General features: G+C 41.7%; 1 protein-coding gene across 1 annotated transcript in view; it reads right to left on the reverse strand.

Annotated features, from left to right (window-relative positions):
• LOC126484697 (protein Wnt-1-like) overlaps window positions 1–20196 on the reverse strand; it is a 62271-nt gene that overhangs the window by 23099 nt on the left and 18976 nt on the right. Inside the window, exons 3-4 of the mRNA XM_050108293.1 lie at window positions 8115–8272; window positions 3957–4064 (exon numbers count right to left, since the gene is read on the reverse strand). Of these exons, the coding sequence (XP_049964250.1) occupies window positions 3957–4064; window positions 8115–8272 (266 nt within the window). The remainder of the gene's footprint in view (window positions 1–3956; window positions 4065–8114; window positions 8273–20196) is intronic.

Genomic DNA, 20196 nt, shown 5'->3' on the forward strand with positions numbered 1-20196 from the left:
CAATGTGACAACCGATCACACATCGAGTCGATAGGCAAATTGTTCCGAAACCCTGATCGATGTGTCAGGAGTAATTGTTGCAATAACATTGTTTCTAAAGTCGGTATCGCAGGCACATACACATGATCGCGCCTAAACGTGGAGGTCATGCATGAAATGCCGTGTCAACCGGCCCCTTGCTCCCAATCCACTGGTCGGATACAACGTCGTTTAACCAGTGAGTCATGCCAGTGAGGCGGCGCACCATCTTGCTCCCAAACAAAGATATGTTGTTCAGCTTCTTCCCATTGAGGCACGGGCCATAGCTGTAGTACCTCAAGATAAGAAATATCAGTTACAGTTGATTCACCGAAAAATAAAGGCCCATAAACTTCCCGCGGGGATATTTCTTGGTGCTAAGCGTGAAAGACTCGCACTGGCTCAGCACATTTTTCAGTCACTCTTTGTCATTCGATACTCTTCCCATTGCGCGCAGGTATACAAACAAAACCGTTTGAGTTGCTCTTTCATTTGGTGTTATTTACAATTGTAAGTTGAACGTAATAAATGCTACAACGCCTTGAAACCGGTATGTTAATTTTGAAACATTTTAATACCTTCAACATTGCAGCCCAGTCAGCAATCGTGATAATCTAATATTGCCTCGATTGCGGCAATGAAACCAACCTTTACCTAGGTTTCAGCCCAAGTAATTGAGCCTTCTTCAGAAGATATACCTGATTATATAATATGTCTACGAGGGCATGGTCTAGAAATAAAACTAAAACGGCCTGAATAGGCGTAGTTATATTTTAAAAACCGGGTCAAGCACATTTTATTACATATTATCTGATTAACAATAGCCTCTAACATAAGAGGCGATAATTATCTTTTGTAGCACGTAGTGAAATTGATCTCTGTCGGTCGATAGAGTATAAGGGCGATGAGAGGGCGTTGTCCGTCCGTTCACGCAGTTACCATATTTTTTACACGTACAACGTAATTTGACCTATGCTCGTCAATTGCTATTACATGGCGATAAAGTGGCGTTGTTAGTTCACTCACGCGTTATTTTTAGTAATAAGATAAAAGTTAATCTTAACAACGTTCTTCATTCAGTGCGTGTCAGCAATAAGGAGTATATCTACATCAACTGATAAAAACACCTACTCGACCATCTGTGTACAAGTTATCCGAAATTATTGCATTTTGGCGTTTACATACTACAGTTTCGCTGTTTTATGTCTAATGTCATATTTCATTAATAACGATGGCTGCGTTATTCAACATTCGTTGCGAAAGGGCCGATATATTCTAATACTGTAAGTCGGGATAGTGTGTTCGCACTAAGTCTGGGTAGTGTGTTCGCACTCATATAAATCCATGCAGAGTTTGTTACATTTCAGTCAAAACCTGGTTGGTTGGTTCAAATGGCTCTGAGCACTATGGGACTTAACTACTGTGGTCATCAGTCCCCTAGAACTTAGAACTACTTAAACCTAACTAACCTAAGGACACCACACACATCCATGCCCGAGGCAGGATTCGAACCTGCGACCGTAGCAGTCGCGCGGTTCCGGACTGCGCGCCTAGAACCGCTAGACCACCGCGGCCTCAAAACCTGGTGCAGAGGCTTTATGTTTCAGAATTTCAACGATTCTGTAAGTAATTTGTTTTAAGATATAACTGCGTTGGTCTTTTATCTTTGACAGTCATGGTCTCAGACATGCGCAATGTTCCCCGCCACGTTGTTATGCAGCGCGTTATCCAGTCCTACTGAGTTTCTCGTGAGCTCCCGAGGCCCAGCGCACGGCGTCCATGGAGACGAGGCGCACCCCTGAGCTTAAGTCTTAGTGTTGACTTAGTACCTACGTACCGCATTTTTAAAATGCGACTACGCCTATTCAGGCTGTTTTAGTTTTATTTCTAGACCATGCCCTCGTAGATATATTATAGAATCAGGTATATCTTCTGAAGAAGGCTCAATTACTTGGGCTGAAACCTAGGTAAAGGTTGGTTTCACTACCGCAATCGAGGCTGATAGTTTCTTTTATAATTCTGAAACAGCCTGTACTTAACATTTTCAGATGACGGGTATAAACTGGAAGATTGAACAAATTACATTTTCAGATCAATTATATAACAATACTATCGGAAATTAAAATTATAAGAGAAAGACCTGTATCTGACGTAAAAGTGCCGAAAACAGGCTTTCGACAGGTGTGAATAATATGCTGTGAGGTATGCCTCGTGTCAACGGGTGCATGCAAGATGTAATAGCTATCTTATACCCTACGTTTATACAATGTTTGTAGCTGCAGTTCCCCTCCAGTTCCCAATTAAAGGTGTCAACTATCAAATTTGACGAGAAAATATAAAACTTTTGAAAACATTATCAGCGATTTTCAGAATTAAAATTTAAAGATTAAAAACAGTCTTGATCGCAACTTTTTTTTTTTTTTTAATTAGAGTGACCGGTTTCGATTCTATTTAAGAACCATCTTCAGAGTCTGTTCAAACATATTACCAGATAGAGAGATCGTTATAATAGTAAGAATATACAACAAAATGTAGAACTAATAAGTAAATGGTCTCCTGGTTTTAGAGGTTCTATCCCCTAAATGTTATACGTAATGTAACGTTTATGTCACATATTTGATCAACTATCTCTCATTACGGGATTATTTCCCTTAGTGTACACGAATATTACCACCATTCTACCTAATAGCATCATGATTCTACTTTTTAACGTTTTCGTAATCAATACTAGATAGAATAGAACCTGCATATAGTAACATTATGCTACTCTATAATATCTGTGTCTTTCACTATGCACCAATGTGAAGACTGCCTCCTCACGCACTCATTGTAATGACTGTTAAAACCACCATCACATAAAGTTATTTCCAACATGTTATATCGACGGAGGACGTTGGTCTTCATCCATAGCGATCTTTGAAAGCTCTGTAGACTGCCGCAACGGAATACGACGCCGCTCCATGGCAACTCTCGATGTGCTTCCTAGTACCGTCTCAGTATCGATATAGCAACCTTTGGTACATCTTTTACAGAAATGACATTAGAAGGCAGCGTGCTTTTAGCTGATCTTAAATTTTTAACCTTTACAGTTTATATAATTCACTTCCTAGTTATGTTCAACACGTTATATCGACAGAGGCCGTTGGTCCTCGCCTATTGTAATCTCTGACAGCACTGTAGACTGCCACATCGGAATTAGGACGCCGTTTCCACGGCAATCCTCGATGTATCTTAGCGAGTAGCGTCTCCCTGTCTATTTAACAACCTTAGGTGCATTTTCGCAGAATAGACGTTAGAGGGCAGCATACTTTTAGCTGATCGTAAACCAAGTAACCTTTATAGTTTATATTTTACGACGAATAATCATTTATAATGATGTTACGATGTAATTTAACTATAACGCACTTTTTAATCTACTTCTTGTGCTTACCTAACCATAGACGTCTTTCTGATTGGCTAGCAATGATGTCACACTCAGGACGGTGGGCGTGAGCAAGTATATTTAATAACCGTTCTCTGCTTGTCCGATTCTTCGGGGAGGGGCGGAAGAGATCGCAATTCAATAAAGGCACAAAAAATGAAATAAAAACACTTGTCCGATTAGCCGTTATTCCAGCGTCGAGGGTTGGCGCAACTTGCACCACGTAGTCCACCCACCGTTCTGGGTATATTTATTTATTAGTTCTACATTTTGTTATATATACTTATTATTATAACGGTCCCTCTAGCTGATAATATGTTTTTTCGGAATCTGAAGATGGTTCTTAAATAGAATCGAAACCGGTCACTCCAATAAAAATAAAAAGTTGCGATCAAGACTGTTTTTAATCTTTAAAGAGAAAGTGTAGGATGCTGCTAAAACGCTGAATGATGAGCACAGTGGTGAAAAGCTGACACCAATATGACAAGTGAAGCAGGCTGCGACGTATGCTACTTACCCTTCGTCCCGCTTCGTTGTTGTGGATGTTCATTAGACCCTCGCCAGTCTCTCGGTTCTCTACAGAATCTACAAACTCGCGGCTGAACGCCTCGCCATGATGGATGTCCTGGGAAAAAAAACATACTAACTAAATCTCTGCTCTTTCTATCAAGTGCAAATAAAAACAAGCCTTACTTTCGTTCCGCATCAATACAGCTGAATAAATATGACATTACTACGAGGGTCACTCCAAACGAAATGCACACTATTTTTTTTTAATCCATCTTTTATTCTACATGTTTGAAAGTTTTACAGTGTGTAGATACATCTTTTAGGAAGAATATTTTCATTTTTCCACATAATTTCCACCCCTCTCAACTGACTTACGCCATCTTGGAACCAGCACCTGTATACCCGCACGGTAAAATTCTGGACAAACCTGTTGGAGCCACTGTTTGGCAGCGTGCACAGGGTAGTCATCATCTTCACACCTTGTTCCACGAAGAGAGTCTTTCAGTTTCCCAAAGAGATGATAGTCACATGGGAGCCAGGTCGGGACCGTAAGGCGGGTGTTTCAGTATTGTCCATTCGAGTTTTGTGATCGCTTCCGTGGTTTTTTTGACTGAAAATGTGGCCGTGCATTGTCGTGCAACAGCAAAACATCCTGCTTTTGCAATGTGGTCGAACACGACTCAGTCGAGCTCGAAGTTTCTTCAGTGTCGTCACATGTGCATCAGAATTTTATGGTGGTTCCACTTGGCATGACGTCCACAAGCAAGAGTCCTTCGGAATCGAAAAACACCGTAGCCACAAATTTTCCAGCAAAAGGTGTGGTTTTGAATTTTTTTTCTTGGGTGAATTTGCATGATGCCACTCCATTGATTGCCTCTTCGTCTCTGGTGAAAAATGATGGAGCCATGTTTCATCACCTGTCACAATTCTTCCAAGAAATTCATCTCCACCATTCTCGTAATGTTCCAAAATTTCGCTGCGTACCGTTTTTCTGTTTCTTTGTGAATCACTGTCAACATCCTGGGAATCCACCTGGCACAAACCGTTTTTAACGCCAACACTTTCAGTATTCTGCAAACACTTCCTTCCCCTATCCCAATGTAGCGTGACAATTCGTTCACTGTGATGCGTCTGTCAGCAGTCACCAATACGTTAACTCTCTGCACACTGTCTGGAGTGTGTGCAGTACGAGATCTGCCGCTTCGAGTACAATCCTCAATATTGCCGTGCCCGCTTTCATCACGTAACCTGCTCGCCTACCGACGAACTGTACTGCGATCGACAGCAGCATCTCCGTACACCTTTTTCAACCTCTTGCGGATGTTTCTCACTGTCTCGTTTTCACAGCACAGGAGTTCTATGACAGCACGTTGTTTGCTTCGACCATAAATATAATAGACTGGCCCTGACGTCATTTTTGTGGCTCCAACATCTCTGGGTTGAACTCACGTGAATGCTGGCAAAACATGGTTGTTTCGTGTTGCGCTCATGGCTGTAATCAGCTTTGGATACAGGCCCTGAAACGGAAAAACTTGGAAGCCATCTGCACATATGCGCCTTTGCTCGAAGCACTTCGTGGAGAAGTGTTTTGATAGGTTAGTTATTATTTACAATGTATATTTATAATTTATATTCACAGTGTCTGTCATTTTTAAACCTAGGCTCCAAAATTATTTTCTGAAACTTCAAAGTGCACCTAAAATTGATACTCTAAAATGGACCTGCTCCTTAAGTCTGCCGGCCGAAGTGGCCGCGCGGTTCTGGCGCTGCAGTCTGGAACCGCGAGACCGCTACGGTCGCAGGTTCGAATCCTGCCTCGGGCATGGATGTGTGTGATGTCCTTACGTTAGTTAGGTTTAACTAGTTCTAAGTTCTAGGGGACTAATGACCTCAGCAGTTGAGTCCCATAGTGCTCAGAGCCATTTGAACCATTTGAATCCTAAGGTCTTAGTTGACAGAATTCCCATATCCCATTTTCTTTTATAAGTGACTAGAGCTCAAAACGCGGCGAATCCAATGTTTAAAGTTTTGACACGAGCCCACTCTTACTGTTTAAAAGAATTTTAACGACATTTTACTGTAATTGATAGTTTATAGTAATTTCGTCCCGCTGCACACTAGAGTGGCGTTCGATGTATTTGTTAGATTTTATAAATGGTACTGTGAAAAAATCCAGGTCAAATGTAGTTCTGGCATAATTTTTCACAAATAAAAAAGTAATTTTTGTTGGAAGCGTTTGGCAATCAATTGAGAAATGTGGGGAAAATACGATACAAACATAGGATGGCAGACCGCTGATTTCAAATCCCGCCACGTTTTGCCAACAGTCACTTGGTTTATGTTGGAGCCACACCAGCCCTATAGCTTCCGCACAGCAAGACCAGTCTACTAGTATCTATGGTCGAAGGTTGTTTCTGACGAACGTCAAGTGCAGAGCCATCTTGAAGGCATGCTGTGACGGCGCCACTCAGGGGAACAGGTTGAACTAAGGTTGAAAACAAGCGGGAAGGATGTATCTACACACTGTAAAACATTCACACATGCAGAATGAAAACTATATTTTTACAAAAGTAGTGTGCATTTCTTATGGCGTGACCCTCGTAGATTACTTATACAGAGGTACAAGATGGGCGCAGGACCGCCACTAACATCTATCCCCACCCCGCACCTTTGGTGGCACCATGGAGGTAAAAATAAGGAGTTGTCATGACGTCACAAATTTGAAGCCGACCCAAGTGAAGATCCGCCATGTTAGCTACCCCAAAACATTCGCTTCTGGTGGTTTGATTCCGTTTAGTCGTGAAGTGTTTTGATAAAAAATGTCGGCTTGCGTCGCTTACGGGTGTACTAATCGTTCTGATTGTAGTCTAAAGTTTAAACAAATCACATTTCATTCGTAGGTGGATTTATTTAACAGCTATTTTCTGATATATATATATATATATATATATATATATATATATATATATATATATATAGTATGGTTTTATTTCTGTGATTTGACTTTAGATTTCTTATCAATCCAAAGCGAAGAGCTCTCTGGAGGTGAGCAATACACTTGGTTTTCATTGTTTGGTTATTCCCAAGTAACTGAAAAATCCTGGCAAGAAATATCCTGCAAATGGGGACTAATGTTTTAAAATGCAGTAATTTAATATAAAAATAATGTAACTACATTTAGTTAATTAAATCTCCAGTAAAATGTGTGTAGCACCTGTTACAGTGGTTAAATTATAAATACTTAAAGGGTTAATATTTGTTAAAGGAAAGTTCCCTACCTAAGTCCAAGCTATTTAGATCATTACATTAATGACTGTGTTGCCGTGTTACCCTGTAAATTGCTGTTATTTGCCGCACTGAATGTCACTTGGCAGGTACAATTTAAAAACAAAGCAGATGTGTAAACTACAGTGGGCCTGACAATCGCAAATTCAGTTCTTTTCCTTCGTAATTTAACGAATCTTTCACTTTGTTGACATGACAGCTGGCTTGTTTATATCATCCCTGCATACATCTATGGGACACCAAAGGAAATAAGGTAAGTTGCTTGCAAACTTGAACATTTAAAATTTGAATTTGCCTTGAAAATGCAAAGAATACAAATCGGTGCCTCTAAACTGTCAATCATTGCTTTTGGAGTTCTGGCTTTATCATTTATCGACACAAACACAATGAAAGTGAATAGAAATGGATTACGAAAGCACGCTTTTCATAGCACATACTTCTCTTCTCGGTTACTCAAAGTGTATAAACAAAAAGGAATTACAGTACTGAGGCCAGAAGCGTCATATTTTCGTGTCGTATTACTGTATCGAATACGCATTTAAGACCAGAAAAATGTTTGAAGTTGCGCTCCTTATGCTGTGTTGTTCAGTAAAACAGTCTAACAATTACTATATAAAACAAATGTCGCGTGCATACGACAGAAATAACGAACAAGAAGCATTTGTAAACACTCGTCTGCTTATGTTTTGGGGGATCCAATATGGCGGCAGGTCCCGCCCACTGGCTTCAAAACAACGCACAGCGTAAGTCTGTAGTGCCATCTCCCCTTACTCTACCTCCATGGGTGGCACAACCTCCACGGAGTCCAGTGGTTAGCACACTGGGAGGTCCTAGTTGGGGTGAGAGGAAGCGGACGCAGACAGCCGGAGCCGGGACTTACCTCTGAGCAGCCGCCCCACTGCCAGCTCTTGGCCTTCCGCTGTCGCACCCTGCTGTCGCAGTTGCACTCGTTCAGGTCTCCGCGGGCGCACGCCCTCGTCACGCTGTACGCTACGCCGGCAGCTGATATCGCGTACACGAACGCCTTCTCGCGGCTCTCTGCAAACGAAGACAGCAATCACGTTCCACGGACTAAAAAGTGCTCGTTACTGCAGCACAGTACAACCGTACAGGAGAAACACAACTTTATTGTCGTGCGCCTCCCTCTGAGGATAAGCTCTCCTAGATCACTTGGTAGTCACAAGTTTAATCCCGGGAACGCAGGAAGTACAGACAAACCTTATAGTGGATTACAAGAAAAAGAAAATATAAATTTATGAGCAACTCGAAATTGTGACAGGTTTTTACTGTTGTGAGATAGCAGACGTCACATAACTAACAAAAGTGAAAAACCGTACAACCATTCTACAGGGTGGTCCATTGATCGCGACCGGGCCAAATATCTCACGAAATAAGCATCAAACGAAAAAACAACAAAGAACGAAACTTGTTGTTGTGTACATAGTTCCGCGTAGTCAGCGCGTACACAGCTTTCCCATTAGAGCGCGCCCCGCTAAGCACAACAGTGCAGGCGCAGCGCTCGTCCGTCTCCGCACTGCGAGATGGCGCTGCCATAGAGACGGACCAAATTCTGCTTCCGCCGATCCGCGTATTAATATGTAACGCAGCCAATGAGATTGCTGCTAACGTAGAACCTTTTCTCCTCGCAGATCACACTCGCGCAGTGATACATGAACGCGCGATGTAGTATAATGAGTGTACAGACCTCCGATTAGTCGGTCTGCATTTGTCAGCACTAGTCTGTACCACTCTACATTTGTCTGTACCAGCCTGTAGTCAAGTTTCAGTCTGCGCCTAATAAGATTACCATATTCCTGTACATAGCCATGAAGATAAATGTATAGACACTTTTGTCAAGTATCAGAGATGTATGTGAGAATAAGATCAACATACCAATACCAAAGGAACTTCAGATTGTCAATTGTAAATAGTATCCAAAAAAGTTAAGTAATTTTTATGCTTGTTATTGTTTTAATAAATGTGTGTGAAAATTAATCAAGTTCTGTTTAAAGTTGGTCACCGTCAATCTGCTACTCTAAGCGTGCAAGTGCCATTTCTATCGTCTGACCTAACAGCAGAAGATAAACACGCCACGATAAGACCACGAGACACATTGCTGACACTCGCCTACTTCGTTAGAGCGACAAGTCAAATAATCTGATGGTGTGTGTACTGAAGGTCTTACAATACGCACACCATACTTGTCTAGCTTTACATATTCGTGTAGTACGTAAAGAAATATGAATGTTTTAGTTGGACCATTTTTGTCGCTTTTTTGATAGATGGCGCTGTAATAGTCACAAACATATGGCTCACAATTTTAGACCAACAGTTGGTAACAGGTAGGTTTTTAAAATTAAAACACAGAACGTAGGTACGTTTGATCATTTTATTTAGGATGTTCCAACGTGATACATGTACCTTTGTGAATTAATCATTTCTGAGAACCCATGCTGATACAGCGTGATTACCTGTAAATACCACATTAATGCAATAAATGCTCAAAATGATGTCCGTCAATCTCAATGCATTTTGCAATACGTGTAACGACATTCCTCTCAAAAGCGAGTAGTTCGCCTTCCGTAATGTTCGCGTATGCATTGACAATGCGCTGACGAATGTTGTCAGGCGTTGTCGGTGGATCACGATAGCAAATATCCTTCAACTTTCCCCACACAAAGAAACCTGGGGACGTCATATCCGGTGAACGTGCGGGCCATGGTATGGTGCTTCGGCGACCAATCCACCTGTCATGAAATATGCTATTCAATACCGCTTCAACCGCATGTGAGCTATGTGCCGGACATCCATCATGTTGCAAGTACATCGCCATTCTGTCATGCAGTGAAACATCTTCTAGTAACATCGGTAGAACACTACGTAGGAAATCAGCAATACATTGCACCATTTAGATTGCCATCGATAAAATGGGGGCGAATTATCCTTCCTCCCATAATGGCGCACCATACATAAACCACTTGTCGTAGCCATCGTGGATTTCCGTTGCACAATAATGCATATTACCGCTGTTGGTGAATGACGCTTCGTCGCTAAATGGAACGCGTGCAAAAAATCTGTCATCCACCCGTAATTTCTCTTACTCCCAGTGGCAGAACTGTACAAGACGTTTAGAGTCGTCAGCATGCAATTCCTGGTGCATATAAATATGGCACGGGTGCAATCGATGTGGATGTAGCATTCTCAACACCGATGTTTTTGAGATTCCCGATTCTTGCGCAGTTTGTCTGCTACTGATATGCGGATTAGCCGCGACAGCAGCTAAAACACCTACTTGGGCATCATCATTTGTTGCAGGTCGTGGTTGACGTTTCACATGTGGCTGAACACTTCCTGTTTCCTTAAGTAACGTAACTATCTGGCGAACGGTCCGGACACTTGGATGATGTCGTCCAGGATACCGTGTAGCATACATAGCACACGCCCGTTGGGAATTTTGATCACAATAGGCATATATAAACACGATATCGACCTTTCCCGCAATTGGTAAACGGTCCATTTTAACGCGGGTAATGTATCACGAAGCAAATAACGTCCGCACTGGCGGAATGTTACGTGATATCACGTACTTATACGTTTGTGACTATTACAGCGCCATCTATCACAAAGCGAAAAAAGTGGTCCAACTAAAACATTCATATTTCTTTACGTACTACAGAAATATGTAATAAAAATGGGGGTTCCTATTTAAAAAAACGCAGTTGATATCCGTTTGACCTATGGCAGCGCCATCTAGCGGGCCACCCATAGCGCCATTTGGTTTCCCCCTTCAAACTAGACGAGTTTCGTTCTTAGTAGTTTTTTCGTTTGATGCTTATTTCGTGAGATATTTGACCCGGTCACTATCAATGGACCACCCTGTATAACGTCTCGACGCGAAACTTCATGCCGGGCGAGGCGTGAGATTTTTTCGTTACTGTAGCCTGCAGGCAGCGACTGGTGCAGTGGAATAAGTACAGAACGGTAATTCGATGGTTGTTAGGTCGACCGTCTCGCGGTAAGTTTTTTATTTTCAATGTTTACGTTACTTACAGTTTAAACAAACCAAAATAATTCTCAATATATTGTACTTATTAACATTTTCATAAAAAGCGTAAAAAGGGAAGGCAAACGGAAGTTTGGGATTACAACTAAATTTGCAAGAAGACACTGTAAAGGCGTACACGAGAACTTCGTATACAAAATTAGATACTTTTATTATGTTAGAGTTGATTGTTTACACTTTCTGGGGTGATACTCATCGTAAAACAGTGGAAGCAATTATTTTCTCGACATATTGCACACGTTATAAACGCCGCATTTTATAATTACATGGTTGTTTTAATGTTTCTATAGAAAAATTTAGTTTACAGTCACGAAAGGTTCTCTCTCATCGCACACTTTGGCAGAACACAGCGTGTAATGAGTCATTTCGTCAAATATTGGCGATGGTAGTTGGTGATCTACAATGAAAATCTTTTGGTGCAGTCTTCTCTGGGTATGATTTCTTTTTCTCTCTGTATGAGATAAGAGCCGTTTTGAAACTTTTTGATAAAACTCATTAACTGACGATAAAACTAGACATCGCAGGGGTACACTACCGGACTGCGCTTGAGGAAAATCACTTTAATACTGCACGACGGCAATCGATCTCCATTTTGAAAATCCTCGTCGTATAACTGTGGACATGTTTGAGCTCGCCACAAGTCAGTGACATACTAAATCTGTCCTCCTGCACATAGGACATCCATGAAACCAGTCAAAAAAAGATTGTGCAAGGCTGTTTCTCCACATTCTGACGAAATAATATCGACATTCCTATATTTTGCCAAGAACTTATCCACCGTTTTTTGAATCCTCCGTCCAAACTTTTTCCCTTGCCTTCTCTTTTTATGCCTTTTATGAAAAAATTAATAAATATATTATATTGATCATTATTTCGATTTATCTGCACTGTAAGTAACGTAAAAATTTAAAGAATAAAAAAATTCCGTGCAGGGACTCGGACCCAAAGACCTTTGGAATAGAGTTCTGTACTATTTCCAATGCACCAACCGCTGCCTGAGAACTCTTGACAACATAAATGATTCATGCTTCGTTCTCGAGCTCCCATTTCTATCACCAACATTTCTGGCCCAAACCAGCATACACCATAAATAGGAGGAAATTCGTCATGATGAGTAGGTGCGGTCCCCTTTTCAGCTTTGTTTTATTAATTTTTTTCTGCGCGCTTACAATATTATGGATAAGTAAAACTTTCTAGTTCATCCTTACAATCTGTTGAAACTGTTCACACAATATTTCGATATATAACATCTGTAGACATGCCATAAGTTCTATAGACAAGAAATATAATACGGATTTTACAGCTTATCGAAAATTATCTTCAATGTAAGCTTACGACCAAATTTACAACTACACAGTTATCTAGAAATCATCAATTTTGAAATAAACGAAATGCATATTACATGTAAACAAACCTCTGAGCACCAACATCATAGAAATAGCCGTGATAATTTTAGTAACAAACCAAAAGACGAAAATTACGAATTGTGCAATGATGTTAAATTATTGATTAAATTCTCTTTTGGAACTTTGTCTCATGCGGAAACTCTGGAGACAGAGACAGTGAAATGCTTCCTAGTTTTTGTCAGTTATACACCAAATGAGAAATTGCCAAATTTAAAATATGGAAACTAAGTCATAATTCTGAATTCAAAAGCATGGCTGATTCACAAAATTGTTCACACCAAAATTACTTTCATTATTTGTACATCCTGATAGGGAACATAAAACAGATGTAACCTATTCATAGAAAAACACAAAACTGCAAAAAACCTGTTTGACGATCAGAGTAGAATACACGCCCAAATCAAATTAAGTATACCATTGTCATTGCAATGTAGACATCATGTTCCCTTAAACAATTACCAATACTTACCGTAAGCGTTATTCTGTACCTATATCTTTCACATTTTTCTAGTTTTTGTAACGGTATTAACCTGTGCCAGAAGTGTGTAAACAAAAACCGGAATAACAACTCCAGCCAGAACCTGGAGATTTTACGAGGTCTTTGTCGCATCAATGCAGAAGACGCACTTGGCTTTCAGGGGTGCTACGAAGCGTATTTGTGCTGATGGTTGCTCTATGAACTATTATCATTGCTAATATATGCGAATATTGTAATCAGTTGTGAAAGTTTACCAGAATCTACAGTTAAGCCATCAGGTGGAAAATGGCATCATGGCCAAGACTATTAATTCAGCTACGTCAAGTTAAACCTGCTACCAGAACCTATTTTTACAAGCTTGCACAAGAAGAAGAAGCAGCAGTCTGGGAGACTACCGTCAAAACTTAATTTCAGTTAATTCAGCTACGCCGTCTTCACTCTAGAGCAGAAGACGAGTACTAGAATTTGGTCATACCCAAAAGGTATTAGGACAAGAGGATGTATTTGGACAAGTGGATGAAGTGACGATGCAACTTGTCAGCTACGTTTAAAAAAAAAGAAGAAAAAAGTCTTGGTTTGTACTGGTCAATTCCATTGTAATACAGAAAAGTATTGCTATGTCTCTAAACTGTCTTTCTATGGAGCAACTGACTTCCATACACTAAGTCAATATAACAAAGCAACATTTGCTTAGTTACCTATTCTATGGAAGCCACCTGTGCCAAGGTCAGAGACTCTTTGGACTTTATACTGTGCCTGCGAGACTCAGAAGCGGTATATGGCCATTAGCGTCAGCTGTGACCTGAACTACTGAACTATGCGCAAAATAACGACACAGGTAATATTAAAGACAGAGCAACTTTCTTCAGCGCAACACGATTTCACATTGTACGTCCGAACAGAACAAAACAAAACAAATGAAAGACTGTCATGTTTTACACAACCAATGATAAAAATAACACACTACCTGAGAGCTGCCACACAACGTGGTGTGGTAATGATTTTGCGACTTATTTCAGATTTTTGTAACTTATAAAGGCTTGTTAATTGAAGACATTTTTTGTATCATGTGAATATGTACCTGTCCTGTATGAATACGATGGTGACGAGAGGAGAGAGAGAGGAAGAGTACCATTCCGGTTGCAACGTGTGAGAGTCAGACGTCTCGATGTCGCCTTGCACAAGTTAAGGGAATCCTTCGTCTCCACGTCTCGGAAAAACATAGATGTGAAGCATTTAATTTTAAGAAACAACGTCAGTGTAATGAGAAATAGGCGTGGTAATGTTATAGGATGACACTTTGTTGTAAGAAAGAGATTGTGCAATTAAAGAAATGTTAGTTTTAAGGTTCTCCAATGTGCGAGGACGTACTGAACAGTAGGGCCTCCAAATTTTTTATTCTGTTCTCAATATTGGTTGAGGCACACATATACATATTTCACGGTCGACTTTCCCGCTTCGCTGACCCAAGTTCAACCCTCCGCCTCTCGAGGACTTCGAATTCTAGCGTGTAACATGCCGTATGTAACGTACTCCTGTTTTCCGGGCCCATATACGTCTACCCCGTGGTGTGTGCCCCGCCCATACCTTCTGCTCGATTTGACACAGGGCCCGAAGGACTCAGTCCCTCCTGAGGCCCTCCGCCGCCGCTTTCTTTCAATCCTTGCCGCGTTTCAAGGCTCTGACGTTGTATATGCTGACGGTTCGATGGTTGCTGGTCGTGTCGGTTATGTGCTCTTATTCTATAGGATCATTATGAACAACACTCTTCGCCGGCTGGCTCCAGTGTTTTCACTGCCGAGCTGGTCGCCATCTCTCGCGCCGTAGAGTACCGGGTGATCAAAAAGTCAGTATAAATTTGAAAACTTAATAAACCACGGAATAATGTAGATAGAGAGGTAAAAATTGACACACATGCTTGGAATGACATGGGGTTTCATTAGAAAAAAAAAACAAAGTTCACAAAATGTCCGACAGATGGCGCTGCGCAGCAAAACGGGAGTGACTGCGCATGACACTCGTGTATAAAAGCAGCTGTAATGAGAGAGAGAATCAGATGCGCCAGCAGTCGCAGCATGTTGACGTTACCTGAAAAGGCGCTTTTAGTGAAGCCTTATTATCAGAATGGGGAATGTGCTAGTTCCGCGTTACGATCCTATCGCCATAGGAAGGGGATTCGAACGAGTAAAGGTCCGTTGACAAATGCAGCTGTGGCGAGAATGATTTCGAAGTTCGAAGCCACGGGTTGTTTGGACGATAGACCACGTAGTGTCCGACCGAGCACAAGGTGTAATGCTGCTGAGACAGTTCAGGAAGAAATGGAGACTGTAGCGGATTCGTCTATGCAGTCGCACGTCGCACCGGCATTCCATACACTACTGTTTGGTTGGCACTGAGGCGTACCCTCCGATGCTATCCGTACAAAATCCATCGGCATCATGAACTGTTACCTGGCGATTTAGTGAAGCGTAGGGCATTTGCGGTGTGGGCGCTTCAAAAGATGGCGGAAGATGACGATTGGTTGAGTAACGTGTTGAGGACCGACGAAGCTCATTTCACGCTCCGAGGGTCTGTCAACACCCACAACTGCAGAATGTGGGCAACCGAAAATCCTAGAACTGTCGTGGAAACTCCATTGCACGACGAGGAAGTCACGGTATTGGTTGGATTAACCACATCTACCGTTATCGGGCCTTTTTTCTTCGAGAAAATGCGTGTTCTGGTTTTGTAACTGTTACCGTGACGGGTGAGAGGTGCGCCGATATGTTACAGAATCGCATCATCCCCACCTGCTGGAACGTACGATGTTTATGCAGGATGGCGCTCCACCCCATATTGCTAGACGCGTGAAAGATCTCTTGCGCGCGTCGTTTGGTGATGATCGTGTGCTCAGCCGCCACTTTCGTCATGCTTGGCCTCCCAGGTCCCCAGACCTCAGTCCGTGCGATTATTGGCTTTGGGGTTACCTGAAGTCGCAAGTGTATCGTGATCGACCGACATCTCTAGGGATGCTGAAAGACAACATCCGACGCCAATGCCTCATCATAACTCCGGACATGCTTTACAGTGCTGTTCACAAAATTATTCCTTGACTACAGCTATTGTTGAGGAAAATGGTGGACATATGAGCATTTCCTGTAAAGAACATCATCTTTGCTTTGTCTTACTTTGTTATGCTAATTATTGCTATTCTGATCAGATGAAGCGCCATCTGTTGGACATTTTTTGAACTTTTGTATTTTTTTGTTTCTAATAAAACTCCATGTCATTCCATGCATGTGTGTCAATTTGTACCTCTCTATCTACATTATTCCGTGATTTATTCAGTTTTCAAATTTCTACTGACTTTTTGATCAGGTGAGTCCTTCGTTATCTGTAGTGACTCCCTGAGCGGTTTACGAGCTATCTACCAGTGTTTCCCTTGCTGTCGTCTGGTGATGGCTATCCAGGAGTCCCTCCATACTCTTGCCCGTTGCGGCCGCTCTGTGGTCTTTGTGTGGACCCCGGGTCATGTCGGCACCCGGGAAATGAACGTGTTGATACGCTGGCCAAACAGGCTGTCGGTGCACCAGCCTTGGAGATTGGGCTTTCAGTGAGTGACCTCAGGTCAGTTTTGCGGCAGAGGGTACTTCGCACCTGGGGTGAAGAATGGCGCACTCTGCCTTCACCCAACAAACTCTGGGCCGTCAAGGAGACTGCTGGTGTGTGGCGCTCCTCCTTACGAGCCTGCTGCAACGACTCAGTTGGTCTCTGCCGGCTCCGCATTGGCCACACCTGGCTGACGCACGGTCATCTCTTGCGCCGTGGCGACCCACCTCTCTGCCGCTGTGGATCAAAGTTGACACTGGTCCACATCCTGTTGGCCTGTCCGTTTTTAACTGCACTCAGGCAGACCTCAAACAAACCAGCTCCAGCTCTCCTTTCCCTCTCCATCTCCATCCCCATTCATTTCCTCTTGTAACTGCTGCCCTACCCACATGACGCACTACTCCCCAACCTCTGTCTTTCCCACCGAATGTATTTCCCACTATACACCTCAGCGTCTACCTGTCATCTCCGTAGTTTTCCTATCTAACAGAGCATTATCTTTCTACCCACACCCCTCAGTCCTACGGATCAGACTCTCTCCTCCAGCAATATCTCTCACCTAGTGCAGGTCCTTCAATTTTTAAGTGAAAGAGTAGTGCTTCGGTGTTTTCATAAGAAGAATTTCACCTTCCTGCGGTGTGTTTTTAAAATATATATATTTCTGTTCTTTTTTTTAACTGTCCGTCTTTGAATTTTAATTTAAAATAGAAAACAACCCCAAAATTTGTTTTTATTTCTCACTGTAAAATTTCTTTAATTCGCTTGGCTGAAGAGCGAAGAATTGTACTACTGTCCTTAGTGTAGTTAAAGATGCAATTCAGGAAACATGCACTTCAACTTCCTATCAAACCTATTGCTAAACACAGAAATGAACTACAAAGGCAAGATCGTAGGCACGGTGATCTATTTCCTGATACGATTAGATGTTTTATTACAGGTCCTTCCAATTGTGGAAAAACAAATGTGATTGTTAATCACCTAATTCACGTAAATGGTCTCAAATTTAAAAACGTCTACATATTTTCCAAATCGCTACAACACAAATATAAATATTTGGAAAAAATTTTTAGAAACCTACATGATATTGGCTACTTTACATTTTCCAGTAAGAAATATGTAATACCACCAGATCAAGCCTGACCACTTTAAATTTTTATTTTCGATGACATTGCCTGTGACAAACAAGATCACATGAAAGCTTACTTTTCGATGGGTCGCCATTACGGTATAGACAGTTTCTATTTGTGACAGACATACAGCAAAATTCCTAAACAGTTAATCAGAGACAATGCTAACGTTATTGTTCTCTTTAAGCAAGATGAGCGTAATCTAAAACATGTCTTCAGTGATTTTAAAAAAATATATATTTCTGTTTTTTTTTTTTTTAACTGTCCGTCTTTGAATTTTAATTTAAAATAGAAAAGAACCCCAAAATTTCTTTGTTTTTCTCACTGTAAAATTGCTTTAATTTGCTTGGCTGAAGAGCGAAATTGTACTACTGACAGCCCATCCGCCACCAGTAAGGGGCGAGGGGGATAAAATAACTACAAAGGAAAAAAAAAATCGTCGGATGACACAGACAAACCTCTCAGGTAAGTGCCGCATAGCACGAGAGCGTATAAAGGCCATCATTGCAGAACTACGGTAAAGAAAACTGTGTGCACAGCTGGTACCCCGAATACTCAATCCTCTCATGAAATAGAGGAGGTTGGACATCTGTCAACCTTTTTTTTTTTTTTTGTTTTGAGCGTGAGGGTGATGGGTTCCTTCACAACATTGTGACAGGCGATTAAAGCTGGGTTCACCATTTTGACTCCGAAAACGAGAGAGCATCAATGTAGTTCCACTGCAAAGGATCATGGACACCAAAAAAGATCAAGACCAACCAATCAGTAGGCAAAGTCATAACCACAGCGTTCTGAGATGTTGAAGGTGTGGTGGAATTTGGAATTGATGCCTAGAGGCACCACCATGAACTCTTCAAGGTATGTGAAACCCTCAGAAAAATAAAAACACGAATTCGAAGAGTTCGTCCACACATGGAGCATCCTCCCCTTCAGCATGACAATCCCAGACCACATTCGAGCGCTGCGACATCTGTAGCAGTCCGTCACCTTGAGTTCACTGCCATCCACCATACTCCATACAGTCCCTAATTGGCCCATTTAATTTTTATCTGCTTCCAAAACTTAAAGAACACCTTTGTCGACAACACTTTAATAGAGATGAAGCGGTGCAAGCAGAGGTGAGATTGTGGCTCCATCAACAAAGTCAAGCATTCTACAATGAGAAATCAACAAACTAGTCTGTAGTTGGGAGAAATGTGTTCGTTGCAGGATGACTATGTTGAGCAGTAAATATGTAGACATGAAGAACAAAGATGTAGAATGTTAATAAAGTTTCTTTTATATAAAAAACTTTAAGAGTTTTCACAAAAAAATTCGGAGGCACTACTTTCCAGCACGCCCTCGTAATTTCAGGGCTGACTGATGAACAATTCCAGCCTTTATGGCATTTTCAATTAGTCACTAAATATTATGATCAAGATTAAGTAATTTTGGACTAGCTTATAAATGAAACCAGCTTTATATTGGTTACTTATTTCTTCACATCGCATGTTGTGTGCTACAAATAGCAATTCTCTGATAATTGCTTTCATATAACACTGAATGAATTACACTTCTGACCATTAAAATTGCTACACCAAGAAGAAATGCAGATGATAAACGGGTATTCATTGGACAAATATTGACAAAATTGACATTTGATTACATTTTCACGCAGTTTGGGTGTATAGATACTGAGAAATTAGTACACAGAACAACCACCTCTGGCCGTAATAACGGCCTTCATACACCTGGGCATTGAGTCAAACAGAGCTTGGATGGCGTGTACAGATACAGCTGCCCATGCAGCTTCAACACGATACCACAGTTCGACAGTAGTGACTGGCTTATTGTGACGAACCAGTCGCTCGGCCACCGTTGACCAGACGTTTTCAGTTGATGAGACATCTGGAGAATGTGCTGGCCAGGGCAGCAGTCGAACATTTTCTGTATCCAGAAAGGCCCGTACAGGACCTGCAACATGCGGTCGTGAATTATCCTGCTGAAATGTAGGGCTTCGCAGGGATCGAATGAAGGGTAGAGCCACGGGTCGTAACACATCTGAAATGTAACGTCCTATGTTCAAAGTGCCGTCTATGCGAACAAGAGGTGACCGAGACGTGTAACCAATGGCACCTCATACCATCACGCCGGATGATATGCCAGTATGGCTATGACGAATACACGCCTCCAGTGTGCGTTCACCGCGATGTCGCCAAACACTGTAAACAGAACCTGAATTCATCCGAAAAAATGACGTTTTGCCACTCGTGCACCCAGTTTCGTCGTTGAGTACACCAACGCAGGCGCTCCTGTCTGTG

The sequence above is a fragment of the Schistocerca serialis genome, chromosome 6, assembly GCF_023864345.2.
Source record: "Schistocerca serialis cubense isolate TAMUIC-IGC-003099 chromosome 6, iqSchSeri2.2, whole genome shotgun sequence".
Taxonomy (NCBI): domain Eukaryota; kingdom Metazoa; phylum Arthropoda; class Insecta; order Orthoptera; family Acrididae; genus Schistocerca; species Schistocerca serialis.